Below are 14,958 nucleotides of genomic sequence, written 5' to 3'. Positions count from 1 at the left end.
AATTGGTGCCACATCACCAGCCACAGGTGACCGGGGACAAGGGTGATGGAAGCGTGGTCCCTGTGTGAGCCAGCCTCTGTCTTTACACACCTGAGCACATATTGCTGCTTGCTTTGCATGAAAACCACACTTTCCAAAGAGAAAACAAGGAAGAATTTATAGAAAACAAAAAAAGGAGAGAAAAAATAAATTTTCTTACTGAGTAACTGTGTATGTACATAGAGGATATGGAAGTGCTTTTATCATAAACATCAATTACAAGAAATAAGACCATTTTTCACATCCACTGAGGAGGCGGCGAGGATGTATTAGCATAAAAGTGACTCAGTCTCTAAGTCTAGATGCTTCTGAGAGCACCACATTTATTTTCCACTTTCAATGGCAAATTTCACTTCCAGCCATCAGCATTTTTTTCTATCTGGTGATATTTACACACTTTTTTTTGGTTGTTTTTCTAGAGAGAGTGAGAAAAATCCAGCCGAGGGGGGCATTTTTGGTTAACTTTCTCCATTTCCTGGGTAAATGCTCTTTGTGCCCTCAGATGGCACCCAGACCTTGCTGTGGCTGGAAATGTGAGCTTGATGTCACCCACGTGGGGTGTCCTGGAGAGGGGAGTCACAACCAGCTCCTGCTGTGCTCCATGGACTCCTCTCCTCTCTCCTGGCACCCACCTTGGTGAGACTCAAACATAAATACTGGGATATCAGGGTGGGAGGGTCTTTCCCTTGGAAACACATCACTTGACCTCGGTGCCCTTTCAGCTTCTGACCCCTTTGATGATGGGAAAGATGTAACAAAAAGCTCTGACCAGCCAGAGCAAATCTGGGTGATGAAAACTTAGGTCACCCCTGATTTATGAGCACTGCCGGGGCGCAGGGTGTGCCGATCTCCAGAGCACATCTGAAATGAAACAACAGGGACTGCATTCTCTCCCTGATTGTAAACAAATCGAAACCAGCAGGGGAGAAGAGCACTTTTACTTCTTTTATTTATTATCTTTTTAATATCCTGGATGGCAGCCAGTGTTTCTCAATGAAGTGTCTTTAAAACTGTGCCCAGCCAAGTCTGGCTGTTTGAGGAGTGTATGAACAGCTGCTCTGAGGCCTGATAAGAGCTGCTGCTTCCGAGGCTCTTCAGAGCCTCTAATCTGGTTGTTTCTCTCCAGGAGAAAATGTAAAGCTCTGCCCTCTGCACCTCATGGAAGAAGGAATGGCATTTCACACCGTAGCCTCAGAGGAATTTCACCCAAGACAAATGGTGGCCTACAGAAAGACCCATCTCCTGAAGCTGGAGGCCTCACACAGATGGGATCTGTTTTCCAAAGGATCGTAGCCCTGAGGAATTAATGATGTTGGAGGTGTCTAATTCAGTCCTTTGCTCAACACTGGGCCAATATCAAGTTGCCCAGGGTCTTGTTCTGGGTAGTTTCAGGCATCTCTAAGGTGTAGCTGCACAGCCCTTCTGAATCCATGGCCCAGGGCTGCACTGGACTCAGAAGAAATACTTTTTATTTGTTTATTTGGAATTCCCCTTGTTGGATGTTGATCCCATCACCTCTGAGTGTCTCAGGCTCTGTCTTCTCTGCACCCCCACTGTAGCAGTGCAGCAGATATCCACCTAAAACCTTCTTTTCTGTGGAGTGGATGAACCCAGCTCCCTCAGCATCTCCTGGAGTGCAACCTCCAAACTCCTGACCATTACTGTGGCCTCTGGTCTCCCTTGTCCAGGTCACTTTGCATGGCAGTCCGGCCTTCCAGCAAGGTGGCATCCTTATCCAAACTGTCCTTATCCCAGGGAAATCTCCTGGAGATCTGCTATCTCCAGGATGGAAGCCCAGAGGTCTCCCCTGGATGGGGAAGCATAATAATGCTTTAACTTTGTTTTTTCATTGATTAATTATTTATGGCCTATGCAATTGCTAAGGTCTTTTTTCTTTCTCTTTCATTTTTTGTCCCCCTTTCAACTCATGCTGATATTCTGGCTGCTCTGTTTGACCTGAGACTCCCAAAGTGAGAGGTTCACCCAGATCCTCTTTCAACCTGCCTCAGAATGAGCTCCAGAGCTGGGAGCCTTTTCCTCCTTTTGTTCTGCACTCGGCCAAGAGATTCCAATTTAATTTGAAGATATTTAATAATCCTTTTTCAGTTATTTTGGTACTTTATCCCTCCATTAGATGTTACCTCTTGTAGAAACCTAGGGTTTGGAATATTTTTAAGCTCTGTTAGATATTTCTAACTTAATGCAATAATGGATTTTGGTTGGGTTTTTTTCCCTATTTGCTTAAAAGATATAAACCAATTCTGAGTTTTGTAGGTTCATGTCTATCATTCTGTTCTGTTCATGTCTGTTCATTCTGTCTGCCCATGACTTTTTTACCCTGTGCTGCTAGTGATATTTTCAGAAATACATTGACACAAACACAATTTTCTTGTTTAGAATAAATAAACAAACAAATTATTTTACTTTGCTCTTGCCCGTCACGCTGCCTTTTGCTATTAAACTGCCCATTGCACCCATGGAAAAAAGTATTTGATTTAGAGAAGTTGGAATGTGAGATATACTGCACACAGTATCCATATGCTGATGGCCTTTGAAAAACCTCTCCTGTGATATTATTTCCTCTCGATTACCTATTCCTCTTCCACTTTTCTTTCCCATATAGTCAATATTGACTTCCTTTATAAAGGTTTATTTGTGTTTTCAGCCTTGTTTCTACACTCAGCAGTTTATCCTGAAAAAGTTCCCCTCCCTCTAAGCTGTCACGGGATAAGGTAAAATGTGGAATAAAGATTTGATAACAGGTGGAATAAACAGACAAGAAGAAGAAAAAAAGTATGATTGAAGTAATTTCTGACACTGGGCAAAGTTTATTAGGTCCCACAATTGTCTCTGTATTCCAAAAAGACCTGGGAAAAAGTGTGAATAATGAAGTTTGGTGACAATCCTTGGTTATTCAGGGCAGTCAAAGCTAATGCTAATTGTGAATATTTGTGTAAGAGACGTCTCATTATTGGATCAGCAGGTGGTGATTTTAATGCTGAGGTGGTTGTGCACTCAGGAGAAGGCAGCAGCACCCAGGGAAGGGCTGCTGGAATGGGAACCTCAGCTCTGTGATCAGAAAGGCCAAAAAAAATGTAGGGATTGCTTGGAAAGGAATTGTGAATAAAGAAATATATCATTGTTCCATGTGCATGATGGTGTTATGAATATAACAACATCCCTGGAGGAGCTGCTACTGAAATAGGTTCTCTTTGGCCATTTGTTCCTAAAAAGGAGGGAACAGACCTAGAAAAGGTCAAGGGAAGGAGGGAATTGAGAGGTTTGGAAAAATCTCCTGTTCAGACAGGCTAGGATCTGCATCCCTGGAAGTGTTCCAGGCCAGGTTGGACAGGGCTTGGAGCAACCTGGGACAGGGAAAAGTGTCCCTGCCCATGGCAGGGGGGTGGAATGAAATCATTTGTAAGGTCCCTGCCAAGATAAACAATTCTGGGATTCTGGGACAGGATTCCTTCATTGGAAAAGGAGTGGTGAGGCTGGACATGATGGTTTATAAAATGTGAATTAATTACACACATCCTTGGACAGCAGATGGGAAGCAGTTATTGCCACAGGATAGCTTTGATCCTGAAAGTAGATGTGGGATGAAAAATAAATTAGAAATATCCAGTGATCTGAGGCCCATTGGTGACCCCTTCTTTACATGTCTTGAGTGTCAAAATCCAATTCCTTGGTTTAAAGAGAGGTTGGAGTGAGAGAGACTTCTCAGGCTGCCAGTCAGGTTTTTCTCTCTGCTAATAAATCCCTCCAAAATAAGTACCTAAGTGAAAAGGGTAAAAAAAAAAAAAAATAACTGATCTGACCAATATACAGCAGCAAAAATAGCTGAGGGGGCCCTTGGTAGAAAAATGTAATACAAAGAGGATGGGTGCTAAAAATAAAGTAAAAATTAAGTAAATTGCTCAAAGAGGAGAGGAGAGGAGAGGAGAGGAGAGGAGAGGAGAGGAGAGGAGAGGAGAGGAGAGGAGAGGAGAGGAGAGGAGAGGAGAGGAGAGGAGAGGAGAGGAGAGGAGAGGAGAGGAGAGGAGAGGAGAGGAGAGGAGAGGAGAGGAGAGGAGAGGAGAGGAGAGTCCTTACCTTTCTCTTCAGGCTCCTTTGGGCCAGTGGCAGATGCCTCAGTGCATCATTTTCTCCCTTGCAAAACAGGTGCAATCTCTGGACAATAAGTTCAGCAGGACTTGCCAAGTCAGGCAAAAAACTTATTTTTAAGGGCAGACAGCATATTTTGATAATTGAGCCTGACCTCCTGTATAAGCAGGGCAAGAGAACAAATTTTTACATTAAACCCATTACTCTTCCCTCAGCCAGACCATGCATTGCAAAATAATTCTCTCTTTTCTCCCAAGTTTTGCATTTCAACCCCCCTGCCCTCACATTTTTGAGAAGATTTGCTCTGTTTGTTAATAACTCCCTGTGCTCATTTTGCTTTTAATTTCAATTTAATGTTAATTTTTAAAATTTTCATCTCCCTGCCAGTGGATTTTCTATTCCTTTGCTTGCTGAATGACAGAATCCAGCTTCCCAAGAGGCTGGGATCAGTAGGAGCCTGTGAGACTCTCAGGAACTGCACTGTGCCAGAGCAAAGATGATCATTTAGGGGCTGATTGGACAAAGTTGAGACTGGAAAAGAAACTTAAATCACGTCTCCTGGTACATTAATCAGCAGGGGTGTGTTTATTCCTTTTCACAGGCAATTTGTTGGCACAATTATTCATCTTTGCTCGGTTTGAAAAGCTGGAGGTGGGATAAATACCTGTTGTGCAACCAGAAATAGATGGCCAAGGCACAAAAATTGAAAAAAAACCCCCGAGTTTCTAATTCCTTGGGAGTGTGTTGTGAAGAATAAAGCCCTGTCCAACCTGGCCTTGGGAACTTCCAGGGATCCAGGGGCAGCCACAGCTTCTCTGGGCACCCTGTGCCAGGGCTCAGCACCCTCACAGGGAAAAAATTTCTTCCTAATATTCAATCTAAACCTGCCCTCTTTCAGCTTAATGCCATTTCCCCTCATCCTATCAATATACCTACACATCTAAAAAGTTGCTCTCCCTCTTTTTAACAAGCTCCTTAAAAAGAAAAGGTGAGAGCAAACACGTGGAACAGTACAGAACATGGAATTATGAGCCTCAGAAGCCTCAAACTCCTTCCTATCTGAAATGCCACCCGTGATAAATATTTGCCTGGACTCCAGTGGTGGAGAATCCACATCCTGGCTGGGCAAGTGATTTCAGTAATGGAATATCAGAATACTCATTACTGATTTCTGCATCGCTTAGGTGGTGATTCAGCAGCTGCACTGAACACATGGAATTTTGGGTAGTCTGAGGAGGACATGGGACACAGGCCCATGAGTGCTCTGGGAAAGAAAGCACAGAGAGAGTGCTGGAAGGGTAAATTCTACACATATTTATCTGTGTTAATGTGCAGATCTGAACAGACATATCTATTAATACAAATATATGAATAGACACCCGTATAAAACCACATTTATACCCTGTCAGCCCATCTCCCCTGCCCCCTAAAGCTTTAAGAAGCAGCATTTAAGCTTGAAACTCTGAAACAGCCGAGAAATGAGAGCCCCACAGCAATCAAAATGAAATTGGGTTTGCCCCCTGAATCACCTGCTGAGGACTGCAGTAATAAACAGGCATAAAACAATGGCAATTTACTGGCATATTAACAGCTGTGCTGTCAAGGCAGCAAGCCTTTTAAAACCCATAAAAGCACCTTGCTGTGAGAAAAACAGGGCTACACAAGGGGGGGTTCCCTTTTCCCAAGGATGTGTGGAGAAATTCCAATTTCCAACTTGCAAATGAGGAAGAGCTTTTGGGATACCTCGGCCTAAGTGCAGTTTGGCTTTTTGTTCCTGTTGGCATATGCTGGGTTTGGGGCTTTTGGGGGTCTTTTCTTGTGTTCCTGTGAGTTTTGTGAATTTCAAACACCTCCTGCAAACTTTGGGAATGGGAAGTCTCTATTGACAAGGAGAAAGACCATGGTGCTCCTCTCCTAAGAATTCCAGCTGAAGCCTCCTGGCCATGGATGGAGCTAAGATTTGGGACCTTCTCTTTCCAAAACCACTCTCCTGCCACAGCTGAACTCAAATTCCTGATCCATCCCTTGTTCTGCCAGGTCTTAAAGCAACCATGGATCTGCCAGGGGAGAGCAGAGGGGTTTGAACAGGCAGTGCTGTGCCTCTCAGCAGTGCTGTGCCACTTAATTATGGCACGTTTCAGTGAGATTTATCAATCATCTATAGCCCTCAGTGATTTTTTTTTTCTTTTTTTTTTTTTTTTTAATTATTTTATCTTTTTTTTTCATCCAGAAAGCAGCAGCTATGGAGGAAAGAAGAGTAAATTTTCAGCACAGGAGCTGGATCAGGCCTTGATTTTTTGTGAAAATCTCAAATGCTTTTTTTCAGTGAGATTTTTAGCCATGGTGTGCTGGACTAAAATGGGCTGAGTCCCTCCTTGCCTCAGTCTTTTTGAAGGTAAAGGAGAGAAGTGAAGAAAGTCCAGCAACCTCCAAACAGTGTGAAATGTCCTGCTCGAGGCTGTATTATAAAAAGTTAAATTGGCGATCTGGGCACGATAAATGTCAGATAATGTTCTCAGAAAGTGCATAAAACCTATTTTTGACACCTACACCCTTCCCTCAAACCCCATCTGTCATCCACCAGCATTGCACACAGGAAATCTTTAAATCTGGGCAAGCTTGGTTTATTGAACTCAATAGAACTGAACATTTTTGCTATAAACCTTTATTTTTAATGGCCTCCTAGGACCTCAGTGTCATTTACACTCTCTGATTCGTCCTTCCCGGCCTCTTGGCAGGACTCTGTGTCCTGGGATGTCACAGGGGCTGGGTGGTGTGGTCCATCCTGATCTGACTTTTGGTGATGAGTTCAAGCACAGTGAAATATCCTGTGTCCTCTTTACCCAAGAGAAAAGGAGAGCTCAGACTTTGAGTTTCTCTCTGTCCCAGCCCAGGTCCTTCTGCCATGACCCTGAGCCAGGTTTTCTGTCCTGTTTCATGACGTGTGCAGATGTCTTGGATAGCCTAGAATGGCTCAAATGGCATGAAATGCCCATATTCAATCCAATTTTTTTTTTTCTCTAATAAAATTTAAACACGTCTCATTCACAGATACCTCACTGGAATGGAGAGGTTTTAATCCGTGAGCTGAATCCCACAGAAGGTACCAAAAAAAACCCCAGACCTACTTGTCAGTGACCTTAGTGTCACTCTGTGTGTTGTGAGTCTCCACGGAGGGATCCTTAGAGGTCTGAAAATGGAAAAAAAAAATTGGAAACCTTGGCCCAGGATGGCTGAAGTTTCTTGGGAAACCTCTGGGGCAACTCCTCGTCCCAGCTACAATCCCTGTCCCGCAAAAAAGATTTTAAAAGTCTGTTTATTGAGGGGATGGTTTTCAACTTCTGAGTGGCAAAAGAAATTTCCCAGCAGGAACTGGCACACAGGGATGACAAAATCTTTTGACCTTGATGACGTGATGTACATTTGGGACTAAACTTAGGTTTTCCATTTCCCCCCCTTATTTTTGCCTATGGGCAGGGAAATGCAGGGTGGAATTTTGGCATGGATGGGCTGCCAGTGTGCAGAGGGAAGGGACACAGACAGGGCTGGACCTTCCCAGAGCCTGGGTCATTCTGAGTCCCCTCTCTGACCACAGGAAATTCAGAAGGAACAAAGGGAAAGAAAAGCCAGCAGTGAAATATCCCTTGAAATATCCTCCCAGCTGACAGCAATTGCTGCCTCAGGGATTTCTCAGCTCAGAGATTATATAAACGTTTCCAACTGCCCTTGATGGGTTTATCTGTCACCAAGGCACCTAATTGCTGTTCCAACCCCTACAGACAGATGGAATATCTCGTGGTGATGAGTTCCACCGTTCAAAAATGAGCCATGTGAAGAATTACCTCGCTCGGTTCATTTTGATAATTGGGTTTGATGTCACTTAGTTCTTGTACCACGAGAGGCAGTGAACACTCATTCACTGCTTGTCTTCTCCCCAGCACTCCTGCTTTTACAGACCTGAATTCTCAGTCATCAGAGTGCCATTTGATTTAAATGTTCCTTGGATGGAAACTACCCTGTAGCTTTGGTCCATTCTAAGTCCATTCTACCCTTTTTGAACTGAATAATCACAAAAGCAAACAGGAGTCAAAATTCACATATTCAGAGGTGCAAAGATATTTTCAAGGTAATTCTCAGTCTGTTCCATTCTCCATTTCTTCCCCCAAATTCCCCAAAATAATTTTCACCTCTGACTGCTATCAAATATTGGTCCAATGTTTTCCATGCTAGATCTCCTTTTGATTTTCCTTTTTGCCTTTCCCTTTCCAGTCTCAGATATGCATCATATAAGAATCCCAGAATGGTTTGGGGGGGAAGGGACCTTAAAGCTCATCTCATTCCACCCCTTCCCATGGGCAGGGACACCTTCCACTGTCCCAGGTGGCTCCAAGCCCCAATGTCCAACTTGGCCCTGGACACTTCCAGGGATCCAGGAGCAGCCACAGCTTCCACAGCAGCCACACCCTATGCCAGGGCCTCATCAGAAGAACTGGAAAGAATTTTTTCCTAATATGTAATCTAAACCTGCTCTCTAGATGTAGCTGGTGCAATCCCTTCCTGCCCGTGTGTCAAGAAACTGAGTGTCCTCTCCTGACTTGCTTTTATCATTAATTCCTCCAAGTGGGAAAGATTATCCTTGTGAAATTCCAAAAAAATGTCTTAGAGAAATAAGCAACAGTGGATAATTTTCACATTTGTCTTCCTCCCTCCTTCATCCCCTATAAACCTTGTTTTAAAAATCAGACACAGCAACAATTTACAGCAACGTTTTAGACAGGTTTGTGCATGTATTTGGTACAAACAAACAAAAATATGTGCATTCTGTTTCATAGAGCTTACATCAATCTGGCAGAACCTGAAACACAAAACAGAAATACTCCGGCTAATAAATACATCTGGGGATGAAAAATAAAAATCTATACATAAAAAATTCCAACGTTCTGCTAAAGAAAATGTACACTTATATACACACTGTAAACAATAGTAATGCAACCCAGCTGCAGCCCAGCTCAGGCTGACAGGGACCTTCCTTCCCTCATGGACTTGGGAGAGTCCAGTGACACAAAAACTCATTTTCCACCCCCAACCCTTGGTTCCTTGAAGCAGCAAGGTCTGAGAATGCAATTGTGACACGGAGCCAGTGCAATGAGGTGGGATCTGATGGATAACTGAGGTGCAGATGCTTTGGGGAATGGCCTGCCTGGAAAATTTGCTGGAACAGGGCCATTCCCTCAGCTGGTCACACCCTTGTGGATCCAGGGAAGTCTGTGGGATTGGACTGAATTTACCTCTTGAAAGTCTGAGCCCGTTTTCCCAAACTTGGGAGAGCTTGGAAATTAAGGGATTCAAGGAGAAATGCTCAATTCCAGACCCTCAGGTCGTATTTCATACAAGATTTTCCTTCCTCCCTGCCAGCAAAGACAGCCCTGTCTCCTCTAAATGAAGCTCTGCATGAGCAGCCTCAGAGTCCAGTCCTGGCACTGCTTCTGATGCAAGATGCCAAATGAAAGGAGGGTGAAAACCAAGTATTTTGCCTGAATGCAGCACAGCAGAGCTCAAGGCTTTCCTACAGCACCTTCCAGGGCATCTCTTGGGGCCAGATCAAATACAGTGAGTAACTGAGCCAGAATTTGGGCATTTATGTGTGTGTGTGTGAGATGTGTGTACTTAAACAGACTTTATTTTTCTCCCTTGCAGGTCTGTAAAGACTTGGGATGGAGAGGCAGCAAACCTCCAGACTAATCTTTTTTTTTTTTCCTTCTCGAAAAGCTTTCAAGGGGCTGGAGGCTGTGAACATAAATATTTCAATATTGGAAAAAATAAAAAGTATATTGAAACTATCAGGGAGAAGAGTAATAGCAGCTCATTTATGGGAATGCACTGCTTGCCAACATTTGCTAAATGTTCATTTATGGAGGGATGTTTGCCCATTTGTAGGAGAATGCCTGGTATTTTGGGAATGACACGTTTATATAAACACAGTGAAGTGTGTATGTCTGTCTGTCTGGTTATGGACGTCCTCTCCCTGGTCCCTTCTCTGCCACATCCCCAGTGCCTCCCATCAGGGTCCCAAAAACACCCAGGAAACCAGTGGTCCTCACACTAAAAAGTGACTTTTTGTTCCACCCCATCATCACTGTAAGGTCTCACTTCAAAGCCAAATAAAAAGGGGAAAAAAAAGTATTTCCCCACGGAAGATCCCATGGGGTGTCGGGAAGTCCCCTGCTTTGGTAGGTCAGAGCTGGCAACCTCAGGCTGGTTTTGCAGAGCTGGAGAACATGCAGGTGGTTGTGAGTCTGAGTTCAGTGTAAGTGCTGGGATTTGCTGCTGGGAGGAAAATATCTGGGAAAAATCTGCTGGTATTTGTGCAATAATGGTCCAGTTTGTCCAGCATCAAGTAAAGGGTGTTGAGACAGGGCCAACTCCAGATATCTTGTCCCAATATGCACTGCACAAAATAGTAAAAAGATGAAAAAAATTCCAACTTTCCTCCAGTTCTATTTTCCTTCAAAGCAAATCAGAACATCAGAAATAAAGGTGACATTCTCCTTGCTGTGCCTGGCAGCCTTTAATTTTCCTTTGGCAGCCACCCTTAGTGGGATGAGCCGGATGTGCTGCAGGCACTTCCATGAAAGGCTCCTCATGGGTTCGAGGGGCAGTGCTGATGTGGAGTGTTTCCACCCAGGACACGTTCAGTGCCATGTTTCCACCCCTCAGGACTTCCCATTCCTGTTCTTTAGTTCCCTGGCTTGAGGCACTTCACCTCAGATCCGTCCTCTGCCTCCTTCACCTATGTGTCTCCTGCTCATGGCTTAAGCTGATGGTCGCTCCTCGGGGCTCATTATCTGAAATTGGATTAAGCCACTCTGAATTTTGAAACCAGTGCCTGCAATCCACGGCCAAGTAGAGTTTGGGTGACCATTTCCTGAGCTGCCTGGTCAAGGTGGGCTTGCCAAGGCTTCAGCTCCTTGAGTTTCCTGGAGGAGGCCGTGGTGCCCTCCCGAGGGGTGCTCAACACTCTGGGACTGTGAGCAGGGAAAAACCCACAAACCCACTTTAATTGTCATTACTTTTGACACAACCAAGGCAATTGTTGGCAGCTACCAAAGGTTTGATGCATCAAGCATGTGGGAAGTCCCCTGGGAGAAGGATTGTGAGTGTGACCCTGACTGGGGAGAAGATCCCTCTATTTTAGGGAGCTCCAACTGCACCTCAGCTCCACTTCAGCTTGGACTCTATGGGCAGTGGGAATGCAAACTTCCCAACTCAGCCATCCCCCCTTTCCTGAGCCACAGTGCAGGCTGGCTGAGGACCCACATTACAGAATCACAGAATCATTACGGTTGGAAAAGTGCTCTTGGATCAGGGAATCCAACCATCAACCCAGCACCACCCCATTCACCATTAAACCATCTCCTCCAGGGCCACATTCACACATCTTTTGAACGCTTCCAGGGGTGGTGACTCCACCACTGCCCTGGGAAGTCTGATCCAGTGCCTGACCACCATTTGAATGAAGAAATTCTTCCTAATATCCAGCCTAAATCTTCCCTGGCACAACTTGAGGCCATATCCTGTTGTCCTGACTGAAGCCCCTGGGATGCATTTTTATCCTGCGTTTTTAGAGCAAAACAACGAGAGCAAAGAAGGGGACAGGAAGGTTTGGGGATGACTGACACCAAAAGTAGCTGGTTTCTCTGTGTGCCACAGATGGATGCTCACTAAAGCAAGGTGGGTTGCAAGTGTTTCACTGGAAAGTGAAATGCAAAATGCTTCACAGGATGGAATTAGAGCAGACAGACCTGCACGCCCCCTGGCAACAGTGCACACATCTGGAATACTCCTCTGGCCTAAAACCAGGTGATGTGGAAGGGCCAAAGCTGTGGCCACTGCAGAGATCATGATTTAGAGCTGGGATCTCTCCACCTTGCTTGGGAATTCCCCAGTCTGCTCTCCCTCCAAAGCCAAGGCCTCGTCCGGATGTCCTGTTCAGGGCCTCCAAGCTCCCAACCCACACAAATAAAGGATCAGCTGCCAGCTGCTGCTTGGCAGTGTCCTTCCTGGGTGCTGCCTCTGGATGGAGACATGACCACATGTACTAAGGCAGGGTTGGCAACTTTTGGGATTCAGTTTTACCATTAGATTTCACTGTGGTGTTTTTAAGGCAAAGGAGACATCCTGGTTTCCCGTAATTGCACAGCTTCTTCCAAAGCCAAAGACAACAATCCACCAGAGGAGACAGTTCTTGCCCTAAGGTCATATCCACACCTTCTCCTCCTGCTGTGGCTTGTTAGAATGGGATATGCCATTGGCTCTAATTTGAGGAACCCATAATCCCACAGAAGGGGCTGAGCTCTGCCTGGGGGATGCTTGGACAACCTTTGGGCAACTGCATTTAATACCTGATTGCTGCTTCCAGCCTGCCTGACAGACCCACAGGTGGTATCCCTCCATGTTTCTTCTGGATACCTCTAAAGAAACCATCGACAGCTGCCCCAGAGGCTTCAAATATCTGTTTCTCTCAGCCCACAGCAGTCTGTTAAGTCATGGGTTTGGTAGTCAATGGTTTCCGTGAAATCATGAGGGATCCCAATCGAGACAGACTCCACCTCTGTCTTGTAGGTGGCTGTGGCCCCCCCTTTGCTGGAGCCACCCCGGATTTTGTTAGAAAGGCTGTTCATCTTCTCCTTCAGCTGAGTGGATGCTGGTTTCTGGAAAGGGGTGAGCATTTTCCAGCCCTTGAAGCTGAGCGTTCGCCTCTTACTGGCTCTCTCCTGGAAGGAGGAGTTAAATATGAAGGAGCTGTTCAGGGTGTTAATCCTGGGCCTCAGGTCTGTCTCTGAGTCCTGCACCGAGCTGTTGATGGAGCCCCCTCTCCAGTGGTGGTCGTAGACCCTCCAGATGGGCCGTCGCCGCCGGTGGCACTGGCACTTGAGCAGCCGGATGAACGCGCGCTTGAACTCCTTGCTGGAGCACGGGTAGATGATGGGGTTCACGCAGCTGTTGAAGTATCCCAGCCAGAAGATGATCTTGAAGACGATTTCTGAGGGCTTCAGGGAGGGGAAGAAAGAACCTTGGGAGAGATTGAAAGGAATATGGTTAGAGGAAGTGGAAGGATGTGGCAGAGTAAGGTGATAAGGGTGGCGGTCAATCCAGTCTGGAAGAGGTGAGATGTGTCGGAAAGGCTGATGGTGTGGTGGTGGTGAGAGCCTGGAACATGTTTCTCAGAGAAATTGTGTCTCCTCACCCTTGGAACTGTCCAAGGCCAGGCTGGATGGGGTTTGGAGAAACCTGGTTTAGTGGAATGTGACTTTTAGGTAATTTACGGCCTCCAGACTTATAGACTTCAGCATAAAAGAAAGGCCACAGCCCTGTCACCTGCACTGAGAGAAGAGCAACACCCCTTCACCTCCTCCTCTCGTGTATTTTGGGTCCTCAGTGCCACACATCCTCTGTTCAGATTCTGTGGTGATGCTACGCGGGCTGCTAAAGTGGACTCAGATAATATCCACTGCCCCAAAGCTTGTCCTTGATTCTTTAAAACACTTTTGTCCACCCGTCCCTCCTTAGGTTTTTGCAGAATTTCCTGGTGTTTCTCTCAGTGAAAAAGCTGGAGATACATTTTTATTGAGCCAGAAGATGTCAGTGTTGCTCCCACATGGCCTCAGAACAGCATTCCCCACTTGGATCCGAAATAACTTTCTGACTCAGCCTTAATTTCTTTTAATTTTAGCTCCAGATGACAAATCATGCCACCATGTGACTGAGCGTTAATTTGTATTTTAGTAAATAACATTAACTCCAGATATCATTATTATTTTCCCCTGCTCTCCTAAGCCTGGTGTCAAAACAGTAAAATAGGTGCCAGGAGCCAGAAATTAATGACTGACACTACATAAAAGCTCCCCGGGCTGTTTGCTGGAGGAAAATCATCCTCCAGGAAACTCAGAGAACTGGTTCCAGCAAAGCTTTTGTACACCCATCCCTAAAAAGTGGAGAAATTCCAGCCAGACTCAACATTAGGTACGTGGGCAGCTCCATCACGGGTATGTGGGAGAAGACAGACAGATCCCAGCATTTTATGGTGGTTGGGCAGGCAAAGCACATTAAATATCTGCTGAAGGCCCACCCAAGGCAGGCAGGAGCTCAGGCTGGCTGTCAGTGCGTGCTGAAGGGGGCATGGGATAAGGACAGTGAGCAGGACTGACATCTCTGTGCTGGGAAGACTCAGAGCCTTCCTGGAAATGAAGGTGTTTGCAGCTGAATGAGCAGCTGCTGGTGGTGCAGCCAGTGGCATTGAATGGATCATTGATCATGGAATGGTTTGGGTTGGAAGGGATCTCAAAGATCATCTTGTCTCAAACCCCCTGCCATGGGCAGGGACACCTCCCACTAGCCCAGGTCACTCCAAGCCCTGTCCAACCTGGCCTTGGACATTTCCAGGGATCCAGGGCCAGCCACAGCTTCTCTGGGCACCCTGTGCCAGGGCTCCCCACCCTCACAGGGAACAATTCCTTCCCAATATCCCATCCATCCCTGTCCTCTGCCAGTCTGAAGCCATTCCCCCTCATCCTGTCACTCCATAAATAGTCTCTCTCCATCTTCCCTGTCAGCCCCCTTAACACAGGGGTCACTTCTGTCGAGGCAATGACCCCACCTTGGTTGTTTTAGATCAAAGGAGTTCATCCTCTTGGGGACAGTGCTGAGATTTCCAGGTTGGCTCTGGGCTGCTGGAATCAGCAGTTTTGATTTTAACCCCATCAGAAACACCTCCCTGAGTGACAGCCAGGAGCTTTGAACCACCCCAGTGGT

The 14,958-nt window shown here is 45.8% G+C and overlaps 1 protein-coding gene across 1 annotated transcript in view; it reads right to left on the bottom strand.

The window, feature by feature from the left end:
- Positions 1-8,912: 8,912 nt before the first annotated feature.
- ADRA1D (adrenoceptor alpha 1D) overlaps positions 8,913-14,958 on the bottom strand; it is a 42,085-nt gene continuing 36,039 nt past the window's right edge. Inside the window, exon 2 of the mRNA XM_068189062.1 lies at positions 8,913-13,219. Coding sequence (XP_068045163.1) covers positions 12,651-13,219 — 569 coding nt within the window. The 3' untranslated portion in view covers positions 8,913-12,650. The remainder of the gene's footprint in view (positions 13,220-14,958) is intronic.

Source organism: Anomalospiza imberbis, chromosome 4, assembly GCF_031753505.1.
Source record: "Anomalospiza imberbis isolate Cuckoo-Finch-1a 21T00152 chromosome 4, ASM3175350v1, whole genome shotgun sequence".
In the NCBI taxonomy this organism is placed as follows: domain Eukaryota; kingdom Metazoa; phylum Chordata; class Aves; order Passeriformes; family Viduidae; genus Anomalospiza; species Anomalospiza imberbis.
This window is presented reverse-complemented; position numbering and strand designations above follow the sequence as displayed.